We start from the raw sequence: 22317 nt of genomic DNA, 5'->3' as shown, positions 1-22317 counted from the left end.
AAAAAAATAAAAAATAAATGTTCTCCCAATATCCACACAAAACATAAACCAACCTGCTCCACGACAACAAGGGAACTGAAAGCCAAACACTTGGATTTGGAGTGGGAAGGGGGAACCTTTTTGGAAATGGTTTCTAGTCTCATACATGTACAGCGCGTGGTGGTGGAGGAGCCTCGGCGTTGCTCCGCATCGACCACGCCCCGTCGACAGCCTTCCAACAAAAAATAAAAACCTAAACCCTCCAGCTCCTTCATATAACTAGATTGAAAAGGCTCTAAAGCTCCAGTAGTGTATTCCTCCTCCTCCTTTGGAGACGTTAGGTAGATAACGGTTTGAAGCACCTCGTGCAGCCCTCGGACAACATTTTAATTTAGGAAATAAAAACTGTTCTATAGAAAATAAAATAAAGGCGTCGTGTCCTGACAGCGTCTGCAGCTCCGACACAAACACCTCAACAAACCAACGGGCTCCACTTGGAGCTCCTAATAATCACCATTTTGGTTTGGGATATAAACACACACATAGATAGAAGTCTAAACTCCTGTAGTTCGAGGTCGTCTGCTTTTCGGTACGAGGTGCACCGCCCCCCCCAAGGCATGATGGGAAAAGAGTAAAACAGCCCCAAGTAAGGCTCAGTTTTTTCCCCGTTTCTTAAAAACTAACATATACGCTTCTCCTTCTGGAAGGAAGAAGGAGGCTCTGCTGCCCCCTGGTGGGCCCCAGGCCAAACACACCAACACTGCCAGACTCCATGATGAAGCAGTTTGGTGGGGCGGGAGGGGGGTGGAGAGAGGGAGAGCGAGAGACTACACAACAGAGGGGGAGAGAGAGACTATAGAACAGAGGGGGAGAGAGGGAGCGAACTCTAGAACAGAGGGGGAGAGAGAGACTATAGAACAGAGGGGGAGAGAGGAGTGAAGTCTTTGTTTTGTGACCCTGAAAACAAGGGGGAGCGCTGGATTCGTCCACCAGGCTTAACACCCCCTTCAGGCCTCCGCCGCCTTCTTCCTGGGGGCCTTGGGGGCCCTGGCGCCCTCCGGCCTGGGGGCCTCGGGCGGGGGGCCGGCATGGGGCTCCGTCTCCTCGTGCTCCAGACAGCTGGGCTGGCCTGTGGCGGGCCACGGGCGCAGTGCCCCCTCCTGGTGGACCTTGCAGAAGGAGTTGGGGCAGAGCTGGCAGAAGGCGTCCGAGTTCTTCCCACACACATCGCAGTGATGCCACGGGCAGTCCCAGCGGCCTACACACACACACACACACACACACACACACACACACACACACACACACACACACACACACACACACACACACACACACACACACACACACACACACACACACACACACACACACACACCTTAGAATACTGTGCACATCTTACAGCACACTAAAACACACGTCTGTCAAAAAGGACCCTCCTTAAAATATTTGCTTTATAAAAAGAAAAAATAGTTAATTGTCAGAAACACCTTTTTGAACATGTTTATATGACCCCTGTACAAAGAAATACATGAATCTTAGTCTCAAGTTCATGTTGGAAAAAACATGAACTGCAATTTTCAGTCTCAGAGTGAGACTCCTGATTTGAACACTGTTTATTGTTCACTATTCACTATGGAACTATAATAAAACATGGAACTGTCACTGAGTGAAAGTCTCTTTCCCTTTAAGTAAAATACAATTATACTATATTTATATGGTACTTTGCAAATAAATTGCAATCAATACAAAAAATAAACAAATTAAATGAAGTCCTCCTTCCCTCACCGTGCGTAAAACCAAGTGAATCAAATGGAACGACTCATTTTACTGAGTGACTCGTCAAGAACCCAGTCCCAAAAAACAGTCAAACTTGTCATCACGAGGGGAGCTCCGCTGACAGTGATAAATACACAGTCTGCACAACATTCGAATATTGTCAGGCGATAGAGAAATAATTGATCTAATCTTCTTTATTTACCTCCAAACAGCCGACATCTTCTTTCACTCTCAATTTTGACACGTTACATTACGTTGGTATCGGGTTTGAGTATCGGAGCATTTATACCAGTACAGTACATGAGTGCAGTATAAGGATGTAAATTTGACCGGCGCAGAACCTGAAAGTATACCTGACACTGATCGGCCGGTGAAAAAAGACCAATTGCGGTCACCGGCCAACGGATCGGTGCATTTCACGTTTCACATGTTACGTGATGTTACGTTCACACTTTCGTGCTTGATTATTACTACCCCACGACACATTTCACCTCACACTGCAGCGTCACACCACTGTGGGTAATAAAGTAGCTCAGTGCTGCTGCGTATTAGTGGATGTTGAGAGGTTTACAGAACCACAGGTGATAGCATTTGGTCCCACCCAGGAATGTAGTTTAAATAATGAATAAATCTACGCTACTGTTTTGCATCGATTGATTTCTGTTATACTTATACTTTACTTATTGATATATATATATATATATATATATATATATATATATATATATATATATATATATATATATATATATAAATAAATAAATGGCTTTTGCAAAGTTTCAGCTGGCATTTCAACTTAGAATTGCGTTAGTTAGTACACAAATCACGTGCAGGTCGGCAGGTCTGCATTTATCAAAAATAAAAATGACAAGCTGCACTTATTAAAATTCACTCGTGATGTCATAGTGCCGCCTGACAGGCGCTGTGACATCACAGAGTCGGTTTCAACACTCCACCGCACCTTGCTATCCCGCCACAAACAAAGCCAATAATGACGTAATGAGAATAAGGTGTTCAACGTGAGGGAGGCGTGGCCTCAGTTGGAGGTGAGCTGCCCTTACCGAAGGGCCTCTTGGTGAGGTTAAGGCAGGACAGGTGGTAGGCCTTGGTGCAGGTCTTCTTGCCACATAGCACCAGCTGCCCCCCGTCCCCACAGCGGAAACACTCGTCCTCAGACTTCTTCTTCCCCTCGCTCTTCTTCTTCTTCTTGGGCTTCTTGGCTTTGGGCTCGGCAGCCTGGCCGCTGGAGGTCTGAGGGGGAACGAAACGCTTCAGACGACCAGACGACACGGCGCCGGCAGTACACAAAATCACCACAGAAAAACAATCAAAGTTAAAGTTGTTTTGTTGTGCAGATAGTCAGTTCCTTATTAAGTGTGAACCGACAATATTTTTATTCAGTGTAAGGAATGAGAAGTTGATTCTCTGCAACATTTACTCACAAACAAAGTCCAAACTTGCTGAACGTATCTTTACTGAATGAGGTCACATTTTATATTTGCTCCTCATTCTTCTATGAACAGTATTTACATGCACATCAGTAGGCTGTACATTGGTAGAATACACTTACTTCCATTTATTTCAGCCCAATATTGCACATTGTTTACAACATTTATTTTCTTAACGTGAATGCTATGCCGGCCCACCTTCGGCCGGTCGCCTAGGAAACCGCTGCAGTTGGGGGCGCCACACCGGCAGACGGTCTTCTCGTTTCCGAGACAGTCGAGGTTGTAGTTGAAGGTCAGCTCGGTCCCTGGGGAAAAAAAACCCAATAAACAACAAAGAGGTTGGAGGAGGCAGGAAGCCGCTCAGTCCAGATTATCCCAAGATCCTGAACACAACATATTGAGCGTGTAAATTTGCAGATTCCCTGTTTATTGTGGTTCCAGTGTTTAGCCGTCAGGCCTCAGTGCCTCCACGCCGGTTCTTTCCAGTTAGACCTTCCAGCCTGCAGACGTCTGTCCCACTGCAGTTTGTTCCACTGGTACCGACTGGACTGTGGATTCAAGACTCAACTGGACGCAACAGTTACTTAAGGCGCGACATGCCAACCTGCAGGGATGTCGCAGATGGCGAACAGGCCGACCCGCGTGTCTCCGTTGACGGTCCACTTCTGGGTCTCGCAGTTGGGCTGGCAGCTGTGGTTCATGAAGCGCGAGTAGTTCCCCTTCGGCCCGGCGTCGATGATGCGATCCTGAAAAACACGACACAGGATCAGGTTGACACCTTTTCTTAGTTTTCCCGAATGGTATTTTTGCTCCATATTTAGTCCTTCCTCCTTTTTGATTGTTTACGTTGGCTTTTTTTATTGATGTTATTTGTAACTTTGAAACGGTCCTTAAAAAGAGTATATCTTTTACAAATTATTCACATTTCTTAGTTCTTTATCAACAGAAAGGAATGGATTCTATAACAAATGTGGTACTGGGTACTGTGGCGTCACAGAGTACTGGACTGAAACGTCCCCAATCCAGTCCCTACTTCCTGTAGCTCTGAGAGGGAACGGTACCGCTGAGCGCACGGTACCACGACACCCCAGAGCGACCCGACCCCAACAAATGGTTATTTATTTATTTTAACCTTGTCGATGGTCAGCATGTAGAAGTGGGTGATGTTGTTTTCCTGGGCGTACTTGATCCGGGCCCTGCACTCCTCCTCATCGATCAGCTCGCCGATGTACTCGTTCACAAACTCCCCCTGCGGGAGGCAATACTTTCAACACCCCGAACCTGCAATATCTGATTTATGTCATTCTTGAAAATAAGTCACTGAGATTTAGCCGTTTCTTAGTGATTGTTGCGACCAGAATTTCTTGATATTGGAGCGAATTTCTCAACCTGCGATGCAATTCACTCAGTTTTGTGTTTTTGTAGCAAATCTGCAGGAATCGGCAAAAATTGCAGGTCAAAGAAATAAAAGCTTTAAAATTTTAGCTACCATCAATGAAGCCAATAAAGAGTCATATCATCACGTTCTGTGATGATACGCATTATGACATAACAGAAATAACTGTAAATAATTGTAGCACTCATCTTTTTTATTTTCTGAACATAAGGAAACAGTTACAAAAACAATGTGATAATCATTTTATATTTTTAAACAACACAGACCTTCTTGATGTCCCGGAGTGATACGAGCCCCCAGCCCTTGCCAGTGGTGCGGATGATCTTAGTCTCAGGGTAGAGGCGCTTGGTGAAGTCCTGGTTGCAGCAGCGCCCCCCGCTGGGGCAGACCTGCGGGCGGCACTCGTACAGCAGCATGCGGTTCAGACACTCCGACTCAAAGCCGCACGGGCGCTCGTCCGTCGGCTTGCAGTTGCACTTGGGGATCTCAGAGACGTCGGCCGTGTAGACCTGCACCTTCCCGCATGGCTTGTTTACCTTAACGGGAATGCAGTGCATTAGACAAACTGCCCGGGACTGTTTTCAGCTCATAAACTTTATATATATATTTTTTTAAATCAACGCACAGACATAGCTTGATAAAAAGAAACCAAACTATCCTTTACACAACGCTCAGTCAGGCAATGTTTGGCCTGCAGCCTGAGCAGGGAGGGAGGAGCAGAAATCAAGAGGAGAAAGAAGGAGCTGAAGATGAGGAAGAGGGTTGAGGCAAGAGGATAGACAGACGGAAACTATATTCACCCACAGAGGGAAACTGCAGCAGAAGGAGAGCGGAGCGAGGAGGGAGAAGAACAGACTTACCAACCCTGGGAAAATATTTTGAGTACCACAACAGAGTAACAGGGAGTCCAGGTGTTTGGGGTGACTGCATCTAAATGACTCCATCAGTTATTCACGCCATTGCCATCTCGTAACGAGGCTAATCACGTTGTATGATAGCTACTACGACTAAGTCTATATACAAATTTATCCCATTAGGATATAGTCCTTGAAAAGCATCATCTCATAAACATGTTTACCAACTAGAAGATGCACCCATTGCAATTTTCTTGCCCGATTTTCATTCGGTTGTACGTTCATATATTGATAATAAACCACTGACTTCACATCACTTTTACATTGTTTTCTGATCATTTTGAGTTTATATCCTTGATTGGCGAAATCAAATGTTTTCATCATTTGTTCTCATTGGGTATGTCTGCTGTACCTTAATGAAAAAGACATCACGTGATCTGATCACTCTCACGTTACAGGACAGCTTCACATACGGACTACCGCTGCAGTTACCGTTACCATAGTCTAGAGATTGCTGTGTGTTTATTATTGATAATTATCTACTAAGGAACAATAAAAGAACATGAAACTGTCCCTGAGCTCCATTAACATAAAATACAACATGGACAAGCATGTAGTTAAATACCGAATAAATGTCTGGTATTGTTTTGTATTGATTGATTTTTGCCTAGTTTCAGATGACATTCTGTCCCTGCATATGTTATACCAAGAACTGCGTGGTTGATTGACAAAATGTGTCAGGTTGGGGGGGGGGGGGGGGGTCAGGATAGAGGAAACTGGGGGAGAAAAGGAGGAGGAAAGAGGAGCGTTACCTTGATGAACTTGTAGGGAGGAGGCTTCCGGTTGCTCTCCTGCGCCTCCTTCGCTTCTCGTTTCATTTTGATCTCCTTGAAGCGAAGCTCGGCCTGCAGCAGAGCTGAGGAGACAAAACACAGTGTCACTCCACGCTGCCCCAGAGGAGAAACCATCGATCCGACTGGGTCATCGATCAAGACATAAATTAGGGGATTGTTGTATGCTCATTATGTACAAAATAAAAATAAATTGATATAGAATCGTATCATGAGTCATCTTATCAATATCGGATTGAATCCTGACCCTTTCTATGGAAATCGAATGATCCTACCCAATTTGATTTCTATTGCTTATTTTAGTTAAATATATTTGGTTGGTCTGATAAGGATCCTTTTAGGAACCTGTGGGTTAAAAGAATATTCTGGATCTTCACCGTTTTTGAAGACTTTGCCGATGCCGTTCTTCTGGTACTTGCTGCCTCGGTCGCCCTCCATGTAGGGGAAGACGCGGCCCTGGTGCGTCCAGAAGTAATCCTTGGAGCCGAAGAAGCAGACGGGGAACTCTCCGATCTCGTGGCGCAGGTGCTGGATGTTGGTGGGGATGTTTCTGGGGTGCTGGATCTCCGCTGGCCACCACCTGGAGGGGGAAGGAAGGAAAGCGGACACACTGTTTATGTACTCATCCGGACCCACCTTCTGATCAACTCATGTGAGGCTCAAGTTCTGTTCTAAACCCAAGTTCACAGAAAATAGTGAAGGCCTAAAATAACAGGATGCTAACCCTAGACATGAACCGGATTGATTTCTTGCTTATTTTTTCAAACAATACATTTTAATGATGAATTGAATCTTAGTGCTAGTTAGGGTGTGACCTACGGGGGCTTGGCCTCAGCTCACCTGTACGTGCCCAGTTTGACCCAGATGATGTCTCTGTATTTGGGTTTCTTCCCAGCGCGGCAGTCATTGCAGAACCAGCTGCCGTCCGGCATGGCGATGTTCAGACAGTCTGGGTGGAAGGCTGCCGGACAAGATTCACAGCACAGAAGCTGGCCGCCTGTAACACACACACACACACACACACACACACACACACACACACACACACACACACACACACACACACACACACACACACACACACACACACACACACACACACACACACACACACACACACACCTAATCAGTTTGATCTCTGGGTTCATTTTCAACCTCTGATTATTTCTACGTTTATGCAATCCTTTGCTAGCCTGACATCACCAGACCAGTTCCCAAATGCGAATTAGTCTGGAACCACTTTGATTTCCAGGGGGTGTCATCTTTATGAACGGTGCTGCTTTTCTGGTTCGGAGTGAAATAAAAAAGTAGAATAAAACGGAGCACAATGTTCTCAATATGTTATTGAGAGGAATGGGGAAGAGCAGCGGACGGAGATCGCGGCCGCAAATTACTCATGGAGAGGGAGACAGGTGCCAATCTAGACCTGATCTAAGGTCTCTATAGCATTCTTTCCATCTTCTTCTGATAAATAAAATGTGACTCTGCAGACTGTGCTGCAACTCTGCTGTGCGCGCGTGAAGCAGCCACTTTCAGTTTTTTGGCGTAGTGTATGCCCGAACATCGGTAACCACGGCAACCCTACAAGGGCAGTTATCAACGGGCGCAGACCAAAATGTCTTTGGACACATTTGAATAGACCTACAACCAACCAGAGCAACGAAACTAGGATGCAGCGTTGAGAAACGGAAAAATGTCAACATGTAAATCCTGTCTGAAGTACAGTAAACACATCTTTCTTATCAACAAAAAGCTTTAAGGGCAATTGTTTGTTCTTCTTTCACAGAAAATATTCCGTCCAGTTCGTTTAATACCGCCACGATAGCGGATTCAACAGAGCTTTCCACATCAGCTGCAACCATCTTGGTTGTTTAGGAAAATGCCTTAACGGCGCCTTCTCTGTACGGTTCTCATATCAAACCTGCCCTATATTAGATAACCGGTGTGATTGGCCCGACCCGGGCCAGGTCGGCTGGAAACGCATCTGCCAGAGCAAATAGACCATGAGCTCGCAGATTCGTCCGGTTCCAAGGCTAATCCTTCGCTGCACTCAAACCGAATACTTAATACTTAAGACTTAATATAAGGTTTTTAGTATGTCTGAAACTACAGTAGCTCAAATCGTATGTGAACTTTACCAAGAGGACATACGCCATCTGGTGAAGTATTGTAGTTTGCAAACACAGCACACTACGCTGGTGAGTGTATCCCACAATGCTTTGTGAGGACAAGATGCTAGTAGAAGTTTCTCTGTAATGTTGTCATGACAACATGCTGAAAGGAAGTGGAGTGGATACATGATTGTGTAGTATTGTCCAAGAAGACAGATGTTTTTACTCACAGACTAAAGTACGCTGGACATTGAATGTGTGTGCGCGCGCCATCGCTCCCCTATTCCCTTCCCCCCGCATACCCTTGGAGCAGACAAAGCACCAGCTGACGTTGACATGGCTGTGGTGGCTGTAGCCCTTCTTGGGGTGGAAGTGGTTCGCGCAGACGATGGACGGGCTGCTGATCACCTGGCTCCCGGCCGCCACGCACAGGTCGCCAGTGTGGTACGCCACAGGGCAGCGCAGGCATCGTGTCATCTTACCTGGAACAAAGTCATGCCAATTCTGAATAAGATACCATTCTGTACTGACATATTGACATTAAATACATACGATTTCTGCCAACTTCCTAGTATTCCTCAAGTGATGTAGTGACATGCATTTCAAAAAGATTTCACAGAGCAAATACAGTCCAATGCAGAAATGTTATATTTATATATGATAAATGGGGTGCATTTATATAATCTTTTCCACACACACACACACACACACACACACACACACACACACACACACACACACACACACACACACACACACACACACACACACACACACACACACACACACACGAGGAGCCGGGGACCGAACCGGCAATTTTCTGATCACTAAATGTATATTGCGTATCAATATTTACATTTTTAAGTCACTTCACAAATTCCAACAATATAACTGAATTACATCAGAGTAGGGATATTGTAAAATCCAGCCCTAGTAATTGTCATTATATCAACAGAAGGTAATCCAAAACGGAATGCCCACCCTTTGTGGCCTTGGGGTGGGGCCGACGGCTTTGGTAGCAGCTCAGGCAGGTGTGCAGCGGGCAGCGGAAGCCCTTGTTGTCGAACACAGTGAGCGTGCTCAAGCGCACGCACGCCTCGTGGTAGAATTTTCCGCAGTGCGGCACGTGGCATCGCTGCAGCTCGCCGTCTGACTGCTTGCAGGAGAAACAGGAGTGGAGCCCTGCAAGGAGGGGAGAAGGAGGTTAGTTATAATCATGTATATGTAGTGTGATCATGTGTGTGTGTGTGTGTGTGTGTGTGTGTGTGTGTGTGTGTGTGTATATATATATATATATATATATATATATATATATATATAATGTAGCAGGATAATATCTGTATCAGAACACCGGTACTGCCTACAGGTAACAAACAGCAACGTCATTACTGTTTGAATTATTTGAAGAACAAATTCAGTACATCAGGGCCCGACACTAATCTTTAGAATCTGTTGCCAAACTGGCAACCATGCATCAGCTGCTGGTTGCCAATCAAAATGGCTGCCAAATTGAATACATTTTACAATCGTAAATTGTAGATCAATGCATGGGGGGATAAGTGTCTTTTTAAGCTTGTAATCATACAGAGGTACAGTGTGCTTTAAAAAATAAATGATAATTACATATGAAAACTGGTTTCACATCAGGGCAACCAAGATCGCACTAGGTGGCTGACAATAGCCCAAATCTGGTTGCCCGGGGCAACTGGGCACCCGTTATTGACAAGCCCTGTACATTTCCTTTGAGGTTCAAACAGTGTGCAGAGTCTCTTCTTTTTGTTAAATGTATTCTGAGGACTTACTCGCTCCCTCGCACTTGGGGCAAACATAAAACTATCTTTATCCTGAGCGAGAGCCGAGCTCCTCACCTGAGCTGCAGGCCCGGCAGAGCAGCTTGTCCGTGGGCTTCTCGGTCAGACCGACACACTGCAGGTGGAACGTCCCACAGCACTCTCCTTCACAGGGCAGCAGGTCCTCACCTGGCTGCTCACAAACCTACACACACACACACACACACACACACACACACACACACACACACACACACACACACACACACACACACACACACACACACACACACACACACACACACACACACACACACACACACACACAAATAAATAAATAAGTGCTCCATTCCTCTGCTCCTTTCTCTTCAGAACCTTGAACATTCTCTTCGCTCACGTTCAGGTAAAAGTCTTTTTCTTTGTAGTTATAATTATATATCAATATTACTATAAGTGTACTAATTTTTTTAACTAACATTATTAATACTAGTATCCTTATTGTTATCATTTGTGATACTACTATTATGATCACCATCCTAAGTATTATTATATCATAAAGAGATTCACTACTATACTACTACTACTACACTGTTTCTATATACTATTTGCAATTCAGTTTAGCATAGACCCGTCCATTTTGGGCTCACTTAGAATAAGTGGTACTCCCTGGTAACTTCTGTCCATATTGTATTTTGATCTCTTTATTTGACTTGCATTGTTCCCCAACCTCTGCTGCTGTTACACCTGAATTTACCCCCGGAGATAAATAAAGTCTTAACTGGGCTTATCTCTTATCTTAGCTCAGTAAAGCTCCACCTGTACGTTCCTTCCCTCCACTCACCTGGCAGACAAACTCTTTCTTGGCACTGCCATTGCGCTCGGCCTTCTTGGTACCGTCTAGGCTGTCGTTCGGAGAATCGGGACGGTCCTCGCTCCCTGAACCCTGCGGGGATAACCAACACAGAACAGTATTAAATGTTAAAATATTGAACACAGCTCTGTAAGCAACCTTGCAACCCTGATCCGTGTACATGAACAGACGACGAAATGCAAAATCAGGACAGAGCAACAATTAATTCAGCTTCAGTAGTCCACAAGAACACTACTCATTTCACCATTCAATTATAATTTTATTCCCATTATTAGGGGCCCAGCATAAATTTCAGGAACCCTATTGTTTTCGTTCAGATCATCATTCTTCTAGCCATTCTCTGCTGAAGGTGCCTGGCGCTCAGAAACCGTAAAACCCAAGGACATGAAACTTGAACGAAAGGTTCGACATGTTCCGAAACACAAAAATAGGATTAGTCAGCCAGATGGTGACGCTATAATAGCACTTTTACGTTTTGTCGTCATTTTTTCCAAGCTTCTCCTACAGATGTGGTCCAATGTTCAAACTTGGACTCATCATCCAATTTGGTTGATATGTGCAGGTTATGACCGAGGCACTGTGAAAAATCTGGCGTTGTCTGGTCAATAGGTGGCGCTTTGGCAATCGTATAAATTTCAATGGCCGCCATTTTGAATTTTGTCCAAGTTCACCAAAATTGTACCAGGGCATGTCCGGACTGCCTGGAGTACAATTTATCCAATGGATTTTTGCGACGCCCCATAGTTTGGCCAAAATTCCTCTTCAAACTTTACAAAAAAATATCTGGGCGAGGTCAATTTGACATAATCTGCCATAACTCATCAACGCATTGTGCAATCATCATCCAATTTGGTTGATATGCGGTAGATATGACAGGCAAACAAAACTATTCTTGTGTACCTTGGTCAATAGGTGGCGCTATGGAAATGGCGATCACTGCTTCACCATTTGTTAATATCGAATGCCAAATGTTCATTGTTTCATCTCTGAAAGGAACTGTGACCGTCCTGTATAGACCACTGTCATACAAACTTGACACTTTGCATCAAAAGCTCAGGTCTTTGTAGACTACCTGGATGCATTCTATGGAGGTGAAATAATCACGAGAGACTTCAATAAAAATTGTTTAAATGCAACTGCGTTAATGTTTTGCAGCAATGTTGATATTCTTGATTGGTAAAAAAAGCAACTACAGAAAATGCCACATTTACCGATCATCTATACATCAAAGATTTTACCGCATTGACATTATTGTAATGCCAACATACTTCAGCTACCACGACAGGATTGTAACTCACATTTTTCCATGATAATGGCGGTTTCCATAAATAAGGGCAGCAGCTTAGAAAAGGACGTTCGATATTTGTGCCATTTGCAATCAAATAAGCATTATCCTTCGTTTTAGGTACGCTTCTAAATATCAACTATAAATGATATATGATGTGCATTTCTGTACTGTTCACTTGTTTAAGAGACACCATCTGCTGAACTTAAAGTAATTTCCCCCTGGGATTATTAAAGTATTTCTGATTCTGAACATAGATGACATCACCTTCTCCCTGTTGAACTGCATCACAGGGACATGTCCTTTGTGATGTTGCCCTTTGTGACGAACATGCAAACTGACAGTAAATGACTACACACATGCCCAGAAGAACAGTTTGAAATGCGAGTCTGGCGAAAAGCCCAGCCAAGAAATATTGCGACAATGATACTGTTGCAGGCTTTTTGCACAGTATCACTTCCATAAAGATTTAAAGGAAAACCCAAAGACGTTTTTTTAATTTTTGCCTGCAAACCTCCCGTGAAGAATTTCACACTGGAATCGTCTTTTCGTGTAAGAAGTTTACAATGTTTTTGCAAGCAGCCAGCAAGCAACCACCGGTTTGCGTGAGTAAACATATTATTTGTGATTAATGGGCGGTTTCCAATTTACATTTCCTAGTGGTACGTTAGTTATTAACGTATCTTTTTTTTTTTAACTGGTGCAATTGCTGTGACTTAATGTGGACCCTGTGCATTGCTATATTTATGGTTGTTATTTTTATTATGATTTATTCCCCCATTTATGGACCTTTTCAAACTGTGTATTTTCGTAATGTTGTCGAACAGTTGACAATAATTACCTTCAAGTTAAATAGTTTTATCTTAGAATCTGCTATAAAACTTGAAGTAAAGACTCGTAAACTGTGTTTTTGCTTGTTTTTATCTCTAGTTACCATGTTCAAGATTTCTCCATTCAGTGAAGTTTGTCAGATTCTCTGTTTGAGATGAACTTTGAGGCCTTTTCGATGTTGCACTTTCTTTGTCTTTGGTCAGCAAAGGCTGATTGGCCAAACTAAAGCCTGGACAGGGATGTTTCATTTCCTACCTATTCATTGAAGGAGGCGGCCATCTTTGCATTTCGTAAGTTGAGTACTGTTCTGCCTCAACTTAAAATATGTTTGAATATAATATGTATGCACATGAAGTTCACGAACATCACATGCATACAGTCAAATGTATTTTTAAAAATGAACCATCATAGAGTACTGAGATACGGTAATCGCAAAGATTATACAAGCAATTCTATTTTTAAGACAGTAATCTTCAGCAGACTGCAGCAGCAGTAGCCTTTACAACCCTCACCTCAGGCTCAGGACACAGAGAGGAGCGTCTCTTCTTGATCTTAGGGGGCGGAGCCTGGTGGTCCACATCCTGCTGCTTCCTCTTCCTTTTCTGCCTCCCTGGTTCTTGGCCGTCTGGAGACCACAAGGATTTTGACCAAGTTTATCAAGCTGCTGAGTTGATAGGGAAGACTGACAGAGTAGGAGACTGCTGGACTGCATTTAAGCACAGTGAGCCGCTTCACGAGAGCAGTACGTTGCTCAATAGTAAAGCGTTCAGTGAGGTTGTGCTCCGTTGTGAATGAAGGAACCAACATTTTAAAACAGCCCGTTTCTGTTTCTTCTGTGCGAATGTGGTGAAGTGGATTACCAGACAGCGCAGCTTTCAGCTTTTTCACGCGGCCCTTCGTCGGTTCTTTAACTCCTTTGTCTGTTTTCCTTCTTCTCGGCACTTTCTCAGATTTCAGAATCTGCAAGGAAGCAAAGGAAAAGGTACTGGACTTAAACTCAGCCAGCTAGTGGAGCTGCTCCTGAATTTATATCTTTAATGTCTTGATTATTTCATGCAAATACTTACCCACAAAAAAGAGGAGCATAAAGTGAACTGAAACTCAATGATCCTTTATACATCACCGAAACAATCATTTACCTTGGTTGTATAATATATTTTAGGAGAAAAAAATAAATACAAGGTCTTTTGCCAAATGTCACTTCAGTACAGTGTGTACAATGTGAGTTCTCTGTAGCAATTGACAGACTCACCTTATGCTTCTCAGCATCTTTGACTGTTCTGCGTCTCTTTTTGGGCTGTTTAGCCTTCGGGTCCGCCGCAGATTCTGCTAGCGCTCTTTTGGCAGAAGGCTTCCGTTCCCATTTGGCTGAAGAAAACAGTTATTCAACATCATTGAACTTTGAATTATTTTAGCAGTTAATAACTTTGTGCCCATTTGAGGACAACGTAGATCACAGGGATGGCAGGGGTGAGAGGTCAGGGGTCAGTTTAGGGTCATGGAGGAGACGCAATGTACAGTTGTAGTTCCTCATTTCTTCCTTCAGCGCTCCATTCTTACTGATTGTTCCTTAAACTGATCAGAAAACAAACTGACCTGTTAGTTGAGTCTTCACCGCTTTGACACCCAGAACGCTCTTCTTTCTTCCTTTAATTAAAAAAATAAATAAAATAAAAATAAAAAAGAGTTAAAAACAACAAAACGTATAGAAATCATTTTTTATCCAAGTCTTTGGTATCATTTAGATTAAGACAATTCACTTGTTCATCAACAAAACACAGTGGAGAATGCATTCTGCAACTTCCTATCAAAACATGAACAGGGACAAAACTTAAAACTTAATTTACCCCCAAGGAAATCACTGTGCTACTCAAGAAAATAAACTATTTAAAAAAACATTTTTACCATAGAAAATAGCAATAAAATAATGATAATACAAGTGTGAAATCCCTAATTGGATATGACTGATCATCTGATCACTGGTTGTGGAACTTTGCTTGCCTGTACCTTTGGGTAGATCAGATTCCGACGCACTGCTTCTCAAGGAAACCGCTTTGGGCTTCTTCTTCACAGGTTCTGAAGTACCGTCGACTGCAGAGTCTGATTGACTTTTATTGTGAGCCTTCTTCAGTGGTTTGGAGGGAAGCGGAGTCCGCCGTTTGCGTTTCACCTTCTGCTCAGAGCCCCCGAGCTCCGCTTGGTTCTCAGAATCCTGAAACACAGAAACAGTTCCATCACACCTTGAACAAGGAAACAGCCAATTATATGGATGTTTTTAGACCACTTTAATATTATTATGGTAAATTTAAGGCCAATGTTGACTTAAAGAATCCTATAGAAATCTTCACTAAATTATTTTTGGCAGGGAGCAAAGCTTACATGTTATTCATTTTGATCCAAAAACAAATTCCAATTCATTTTGATTTGAAAAAAGGCAGTCAAACACGATACAATTTGGCATTTAATTATTAGGAGCACATTTTTAATTGCTCATGAAAACAAGGGAAGGTTATTCTAGAATCCTGGAATTATTCCTCAATTGCTAAACGGATGTGAGACGATATTGGATAAATAGATGCATAAACACACCATGTTATCAAATGCTTATTTCAGAGCTATGGTATAAGTAAAAGACGAAACTTAATTTCCTATATTTTACTTTCAACAGTATTCCGTTTTCTTATCCAACTTGAGACTAAATCAAACGGATGTTCAACATAACCAGTGCATATCTTCCTAACCTGAGAGTCTGGCAACAGTGTCTCTTTGGCGGGCGTTGTGCTTTTCAGTTTCTTTATCGTCAGCTCGCCAATCAGCTCGCCTTTTCTTCTCCGTCTTCCCTCCCCTATTTTCTTTTTCCCTCTGGGTGCTTGTATCTTTTTCCTTGGTGAAGTGCTGTCGTTGGGCTGCGTGGTGCTACTTGAATCATCGACTGGGTCAAGCCTCGAACCGCCCCCCCCCACCTCGGCCCCCTCCTGGCCACCTGCCAGTCTCAGCTTCTCCACAACATGGGGGTTCAAGTGCGGAACGTTGTCGTCGTAAACGTATGTGAATTTGACCACACGCTCGTCCTGGGGCATGTTGACGGCCTCCTTGGCCTGCAGGATGCCTACGTTCCACTGGGCCTGGAACTTCCGGGGGACTGGGGGCTCACCCTGTGGGATGCCATGACAACAGACTGAGTTCATCAAGTTAGAGAATGGGCCTGTTGCAGAAGAGCTTTCTACATAGGAATACATAAAAATTCAGGTAGACAGTTAATTTGACTCAACCCAAAGGAATGGGTTGATGAATGAATGATGGAATCACCTAATTCTTATTCAGTTTATTGCGACAATTCTACAGGTTTAATTTGTACAAATTTGGATAAAAACCAAACATTTTGGAATCTATACAAGCAGGTGGCCAAGAGTGAGAGCACCCTGCCCAACCACCCACACACCCCCACCCCCACACACAGAATTACTTTTCTGCGAAGAGCGCGGGAGGCTGGCTGCTTGCTGCCTTGGCTCAGTTCCTCATACTGCTCTTCGCCCCTGAAGGTCACCATGCTCTTCTCGAAGATGTGACCCCTCTCTGGGGAATCTCCAAAATACTGTACATGGTACAGGAGGCCTGACCTGCTTTTCACTGCAGGGACATAAGAAGGAGAACACATTGAGACAGGTATCATCATACAAGTAGAGCCGATTAGCAGTATTGTCACTGGAAAGACAAGCAAATGTCTTGTCAGTTGATTATCAACATTAAAAAAAAAATGTATTGCAATGCTCTGAGTTAGCTGACACGTTTCAGGAAGTGGAGCTGCACTGAAGACGCAAACTAGTACCAGGCATAAATGTAATTTGGTAATATCTGGACACGACCCGGATGATTACACCAGGTGTAAAGTAGGTCTCAAGGTCTCCAGGGTGCTGCCTGGTCCTGGGTTCTAGTTGGAGGATGTAGGAGCAGTTCACCTTTCTGTTTTTGTCGGGCGAGCTGGTTCAACTCAGGGTCTGCAGTGACCATGCACGGCCACCAGGGGTACCCCGACACTTTGGTCCAAACAACATCACCCACAGAGAAGTTGCATGGAGGGGGGGGCGGTGCTGCACCTCCCTTCCCCTCTGTGACCGGGGGCTGGGGGAGCTGCGGAGGGACACACATTCATTTGTTTTCATTTTCTGTACGAGTTCCTAAATCATACTTTTTACAATAAGAATTTTGTAATTATATCATGTATCATGTATTCTACTCTATCAGTTCATTCTGCATCTTATCACTGTTTAACTGTATGAACCTTGAAAATTATTTGTCTCACCTATTCTGAAGAATTAACATTTAAGAATTGAAATTCCGTATTTAATGTCACAGAATGTCTATAACAGACATTCTCAACCTTAGGGCCACGACTGCACGTGGCCGCTTTATAATAAAAATGGGGTCACAGAACATCTAAGACTGATGTACTGACAGTGTATTTATATATTTTTGTGTGTCTGTTGCCACTTGGGCTAAATGTGAATTGTAATGCATAAGAAGTTGGGGCTATATATAAAAATATTATTATGAATAGAATATATAGGAATATACCCAACCACTTTATTACATTCAACATGGCAATTTAAAGCATGACAGACTAAAACTATACTAAAACTTTTCACATCAATCTTCCTGTTATATATCTGACTAAATATTCATAGAAACCGGTCGTCATAACTTCATATTAGTTTATTCTACAAAAGGTGATATGACGCTATGTTACATCCATGACAATGTTATGTCACTGAGAACCTATGAACGATATATCACCCAGGCCATATCAAGCCATGATTGTTCAGGTCATGAGTGACCTGTTGTAGAATTAATTTCCTACGAGCTTACAGCAGGATTACTTATTAGGATACTGTTAAGAATAAGGCTGGGCAATATTTAAATATGGTTAAGTTAAGAATACTCTGCTGTGAGTATCAGTACAGCATGATGGAGACCTGTAGTAGCGCTGGTACAGAAAACTCTATTCCTAAAGATAAAACCAGCAGCTGAACCTGTGTAAGTTCCGGAGTTCCAGTGGGGACTGCGGTAGCAGAGCCAAGGCTGGCTTGAGGTTTCAGTTTTTGCAGCTTCCCTTTCCTCTTCGTCACTTCACGCCCCGTTTCTGTTCCTGACAGAATTCCCTCGCTGGCTGAGGTCGCCAAGCTCGTTCCATCAGCGCAGCGTGGCTCAAACCGCGGCTGCTTGACCATCTGGGTGATCTGCAGCTTGAGCTCGGGGTCAGCATGGGGTGAACACTTGCGGAGGTGTGCCCCGTTAGCTGCGGGGGGCTCCGCCCCCTTGAGGATGGGCGGCTCTGGGGCACACAGCTTGGCCAGCTTGTCCTGGTCGCTGTTCAGCACACGGGATGTCAGGTCCTTCAGCCTCTCGTGACTGTGGCCGTTTCCCGCCATCTTCTGCAGGACGCTGTCTTGCAGCGTGGCAGCCAGCTGGGCGGCGGCCTGGTCCATCAGCAGAGCAGGGTCGCCATTCACGTCCCCACGGCCTTTCCGACCGCCCAGGGGGTCCGGTGGCTGCTTCATGCTGATTGGGCTGGCCGGTTCCGGCATGGACGGCAGGGAGCTCCCTTTGTTGTCCATCCCATTAAAAACAAGCCTGTGCTCACTGAGCTACAGAAACAACACAGATAGACATATTCAGCGGTTTGCTCTGACATTAAAACCAAATAACTAAAATAATTATTTTTTGCCATTCATAGCAAGACAAAGCAAGTTTATATGTACAGCACATTTCATACACAAGGTTAACTCAAAGTGTTCAGACAGAATAAGACATTAAAGTGCAACTTTGAAAAAGGCCTACACACTTAAAGATGGCAAGACTTGAACCCACACCCACTTGAGTCATAATGACTCAAACCCAACTAGCAACTCAGTAGGACTGTTATTATACTGTTCACCTAATTCAGACAAAAGATCGAGACCAAACTCAAGTGTAATTTAAAACAGACGGAATGTGTGCGTTTTAGGCTGGATTGAAAAGCCATAAGCGTTGGGACAAGTCGGAGATCTTTTTGGAACACTAATTTCAACACCAACAAAGACTTAAAAGGCAACAGTTTAATGTGTGGTAAATGGCTCAATATTTTCTTAAAATGGCACACACCTGCGCAAACATATCGGAGACGAGCAAGCAAATATGCACTTGTCAAGCCGTCACTGAAACACAACAAAAATGTAAACTGGTTGATCTGCCCATGTGGTTTGAACACTAAAGCCAAACAGGCTTTGGACCCTAGCGCAAGTCCGGTCCCGAAACCAATGAGAGAGTGGCACCTCATTACGTACTGAACAGATTGTAAATAGATTGTGATCAACGCATCAACGCATACTTGAGAAAGCTAGAATGTCTTTCGAGAAGCAGCGAGTGGGTAAAGGACCTCCGCGGCTCTTCTCTCTGGACATCCAGAGATTCTGACCGGCTGCACCGCAGCATCACCATTTGGAAAAGCCGCAGAAATGAAAGCAGCTGGGAAAGACTCAACAGTGCTGATGCGACTTCAGACAAAGGGAAAACTGTAGATCAAAATACACTTCATCTGCAATAAAGCCACGCTGTCGTGTTATCGGGAGTCAGCTGGGTGGACATTTTATGCTCCGCTCGCTCTCTTCCCCACACCATGCCGTGCATTGAACGGGCCGCGGCTATTCCCTGGGACCACAGCCATGTTGGACAACAGCTACCAGACCCGGAGTCAAGTAGCTTGGTATGCAGTGCACGGTCACACGCTGCCTGTCAGGGCTACGGGGAGAAATTTCGCTGCACCCCAGGGTCGAGACCGCACCACGAAGCCAGAAAAGGAGCCACTCACGTCAACAGGCAGCCATTTCACTGCACTTCGGGAAAAAGACGGCACCGACACTCCAGAAAATAGACGGCATCATCCAGCCCAAGCAGAGTGTAATCGGAAGCGATAAACTATTGATCCTGTGTATGGGTTCAGGACACACGAACCTACCGAAAACATCTTTGAGAAGTTGAACGGCTTAAGTTGCGTTTCATATATTATTCCGCTATTATTTGTCACTGCCGCAGCCGCCATGACAGCTCATTCAAAAATGCTAAGCTGTGTGCGGCTAACGGAGCTAGCCCCTGGCATTAAGACATACACAGAACGCTAGCACCAAGCTAGCTAGCTTAGCGGCTCGCTAGCTCAGCTCCTGCCGAAAACAGTCGGTCAAAGACGGAGACGCTGGTTCGCGAAAAGTCGCACCTGCCCCGTGTAATAACCACTTATTTGACGTTACCTGTGGGGTGTTCGCCTAAGCGGTTAGATGGGGAACATGGCCGAGGTCATCCTGCCGTGGCAGCGGCTTCATTCAGGCTGGACCAGAGGGAAAGTCAAACTGTGCTCCGACCAGCGCGAAAAATACTCACTCGTGATTGGTCAGTGGCGGTGACGCGCTGCAACGGAGGCGTTCAAAAAAACACTGCTGAAAACACAGACAGACAGACAGACAGACAGACAGACAGACACATAGGAGTGTGGGCTCATTAATGACCTGACAACACAGACAGACAGACAGACAGATAGGAGTGTGGGCTCATTAATGACCTGACAACACAGACAGACAGACAGACAGACAGATAGGACCGTGGGCTTATTAATGACCTGAAAACACAGACAGACAGACAGACAGATAGATGGACAAATAGACAGATAGACAGACAGGTCGGAGTGTGCGCTCATTAATGACCTGAAAACTCAGACAAACAGACAGACAGGCAGACAGACAGACAGGCAGACAGATAGGAGTGCGGGCTCATTAATGACCTGAAAACACACCACCTTCCAGTACATGGGTTAGGGTTAGAACTGTATTAATAACAGACAGACAGACAGATATGGGTGTAGAACTGTATTGATAACATGATTATCTATTAGGAAATACTACAGATAGACAGACAGACGGACATATAGGAGTGTATACCCGTGTTCATAACATGATCTATCGGAAATACTACAGACAGACAGACAGATAGAACTGTAGAACTGTAGAACTGTATTAGAAACAGAAGAAACAGTCTTTATTCGTCACGCAACACACCACACTACAACACATGCTTGCACACACACACACACACACACACACACACGCACATGCTTTGATGGTGGCCGGTGAAATGGATTCTCTGCTTTTGACCCATCCTGGCTTGTCCTTCCTCCGGGGGCACAGCCAGGAGCAGTGGGCAGCATACGTGGACGCGCCCGCTGGTCAGACGATGATGGGTGCATGTTTTTGAGGGGGGTCCTTACTGACGTGAGGTGGAGGAAACCCCATGTGAGCACGGGGAGAACATGCAAACTCCACACAGAAAGGCTCCTATTTGGGAGATAACCCACCGCAGCACGGTGCCAACAGCGCACCAGGCGGGAATCAAACCCAGGACCTTCTTGCTGTGAGGCAGCAGTGCAATGCACTGCGCCACCATGCCACCATCATGTATTAATAACATGATGATCTATAGGAAATACTACAGATAGATAAGAGACAGACAGACAGCAGACAGACAGACAGATAGGAGTTTAGAACTGTATTAATAACATGATGATCTATAGGAAATACTACAGATAGACAGAGAGATGGGAGTGTAGAACGGTGTTAAGAACAGACAGACCGATAGACAGGAGTGTAGAACTATATTAATAACAGACAGACAGACAGGAATTTAGAACTGTATTGATAACAGACAGACAGGCAGGAAGACGGGAGTGTAGAACTGTATTAATAACAGACAGGCAGACAGACAGACAGACAGACAGATAGGAGTGTACAACTGTATTAATAACATGATCTATAGGAAATACTACAGACAGACCAACAGATAGGAGTATAGAAAGGTGTTAAGAACTGACAGACAGACAGTTAGACAAGAGTGTTGAACTGTATTAATAACAGACAGACAGACAGACAGGAGTGTAGAACTGTATTAATAACAGACAGACAGGCAGACAGACAGGAGTGTTGAGCTGTATTAATAACAGACAGATAAACAGACAGGAGTGTAGAACTATGAATAACATGATGATCAATAGGAAATACTGCAGACAGACAGGAATGTAGAACTGTTTTAATAACAGACAG

The 22317-nt window shown here is 44.3% G+C and overlaps 1 protein-coding gene across 1 annotated transcript; it reads right to left on the bottom strand.

Moving 5' to 3' along the window:
* Positions 1–907: 907 nt before the first annotated feature.
* On the bottom strand, positions 908–20555 carry nsd2 (nuclear receptor binding SET domain protein 2). Its single transcript, XM_080012693.1, has 23 exons — positions 20479–20555; positions 18226–18840; positions 17155–17326; positions 16662–16825; positions 15937–16350; positions 15203–15407; positions 14792–14842; positions 14448–14563; positions 14056–14155; positions 13708–13820; positions 11050–11151; positions 10287–10413; positions 9400–9600; positions 8721–8900; positions 7148–7304; positions 6685–6887; positions 6269–6372; positions 4869–5138; positions 4339–4455; positions 3811–3952; positions 3405–3511; positions 2820–3009; positions 908–1237 (listed from the first exon to the last, which is right to left on the bottom strand). Exons 2-23 carry the CDS (start codon positions 18808–18810, stop codon positions 987–989), a joined length of 4071 nt encoding a protein of 1356 aa, XP_079868819.1. The 5' UTR covers positions 18811–18840; positions 20479–20555; the 3' UTR covers positions 908–986.
* Positions 20556–22317: the final 1762 nt, after the last annotated feature.

This window comes from Zeus faber (genome assembly GCF_960531495.2).
Source record: "Zeus faber genome assembly, chromosome: 13".
NCBI lineage: Eukaryota > Metazoa > Chordata > Actinopteri > Zeiformes > Zeidae > Zeus > Zeus faber.
Note: the sequence above shows the minus strand (reverse complement) of the source record. Positions and strands in the feature narration are given on the sequence as shown.

Coding starts and splice junctions, on each gene's coding strand:
- nsd2 (XM_080012693.1), bottom strand. CDS start 18,810: ATGGACAACAAAGGGAGCTCCCTGCCGTCCATGCCGGAACCGGCCAGC. Junction 17,327..18,225: donor GAACTCCGGAACTTACACAG/GTTCAGCTGCTG, acceptor GTCCCTCCGCAG/CTCCCCCAGCCCCCGGTCAC. Junction 14,843..15,202: donor GGAATCTGATCTACCCAAAG/GTACAGGCAAGC, acceptor TTTTAATTAAAG/GAAGAAAGAAGAGCGTTCTG.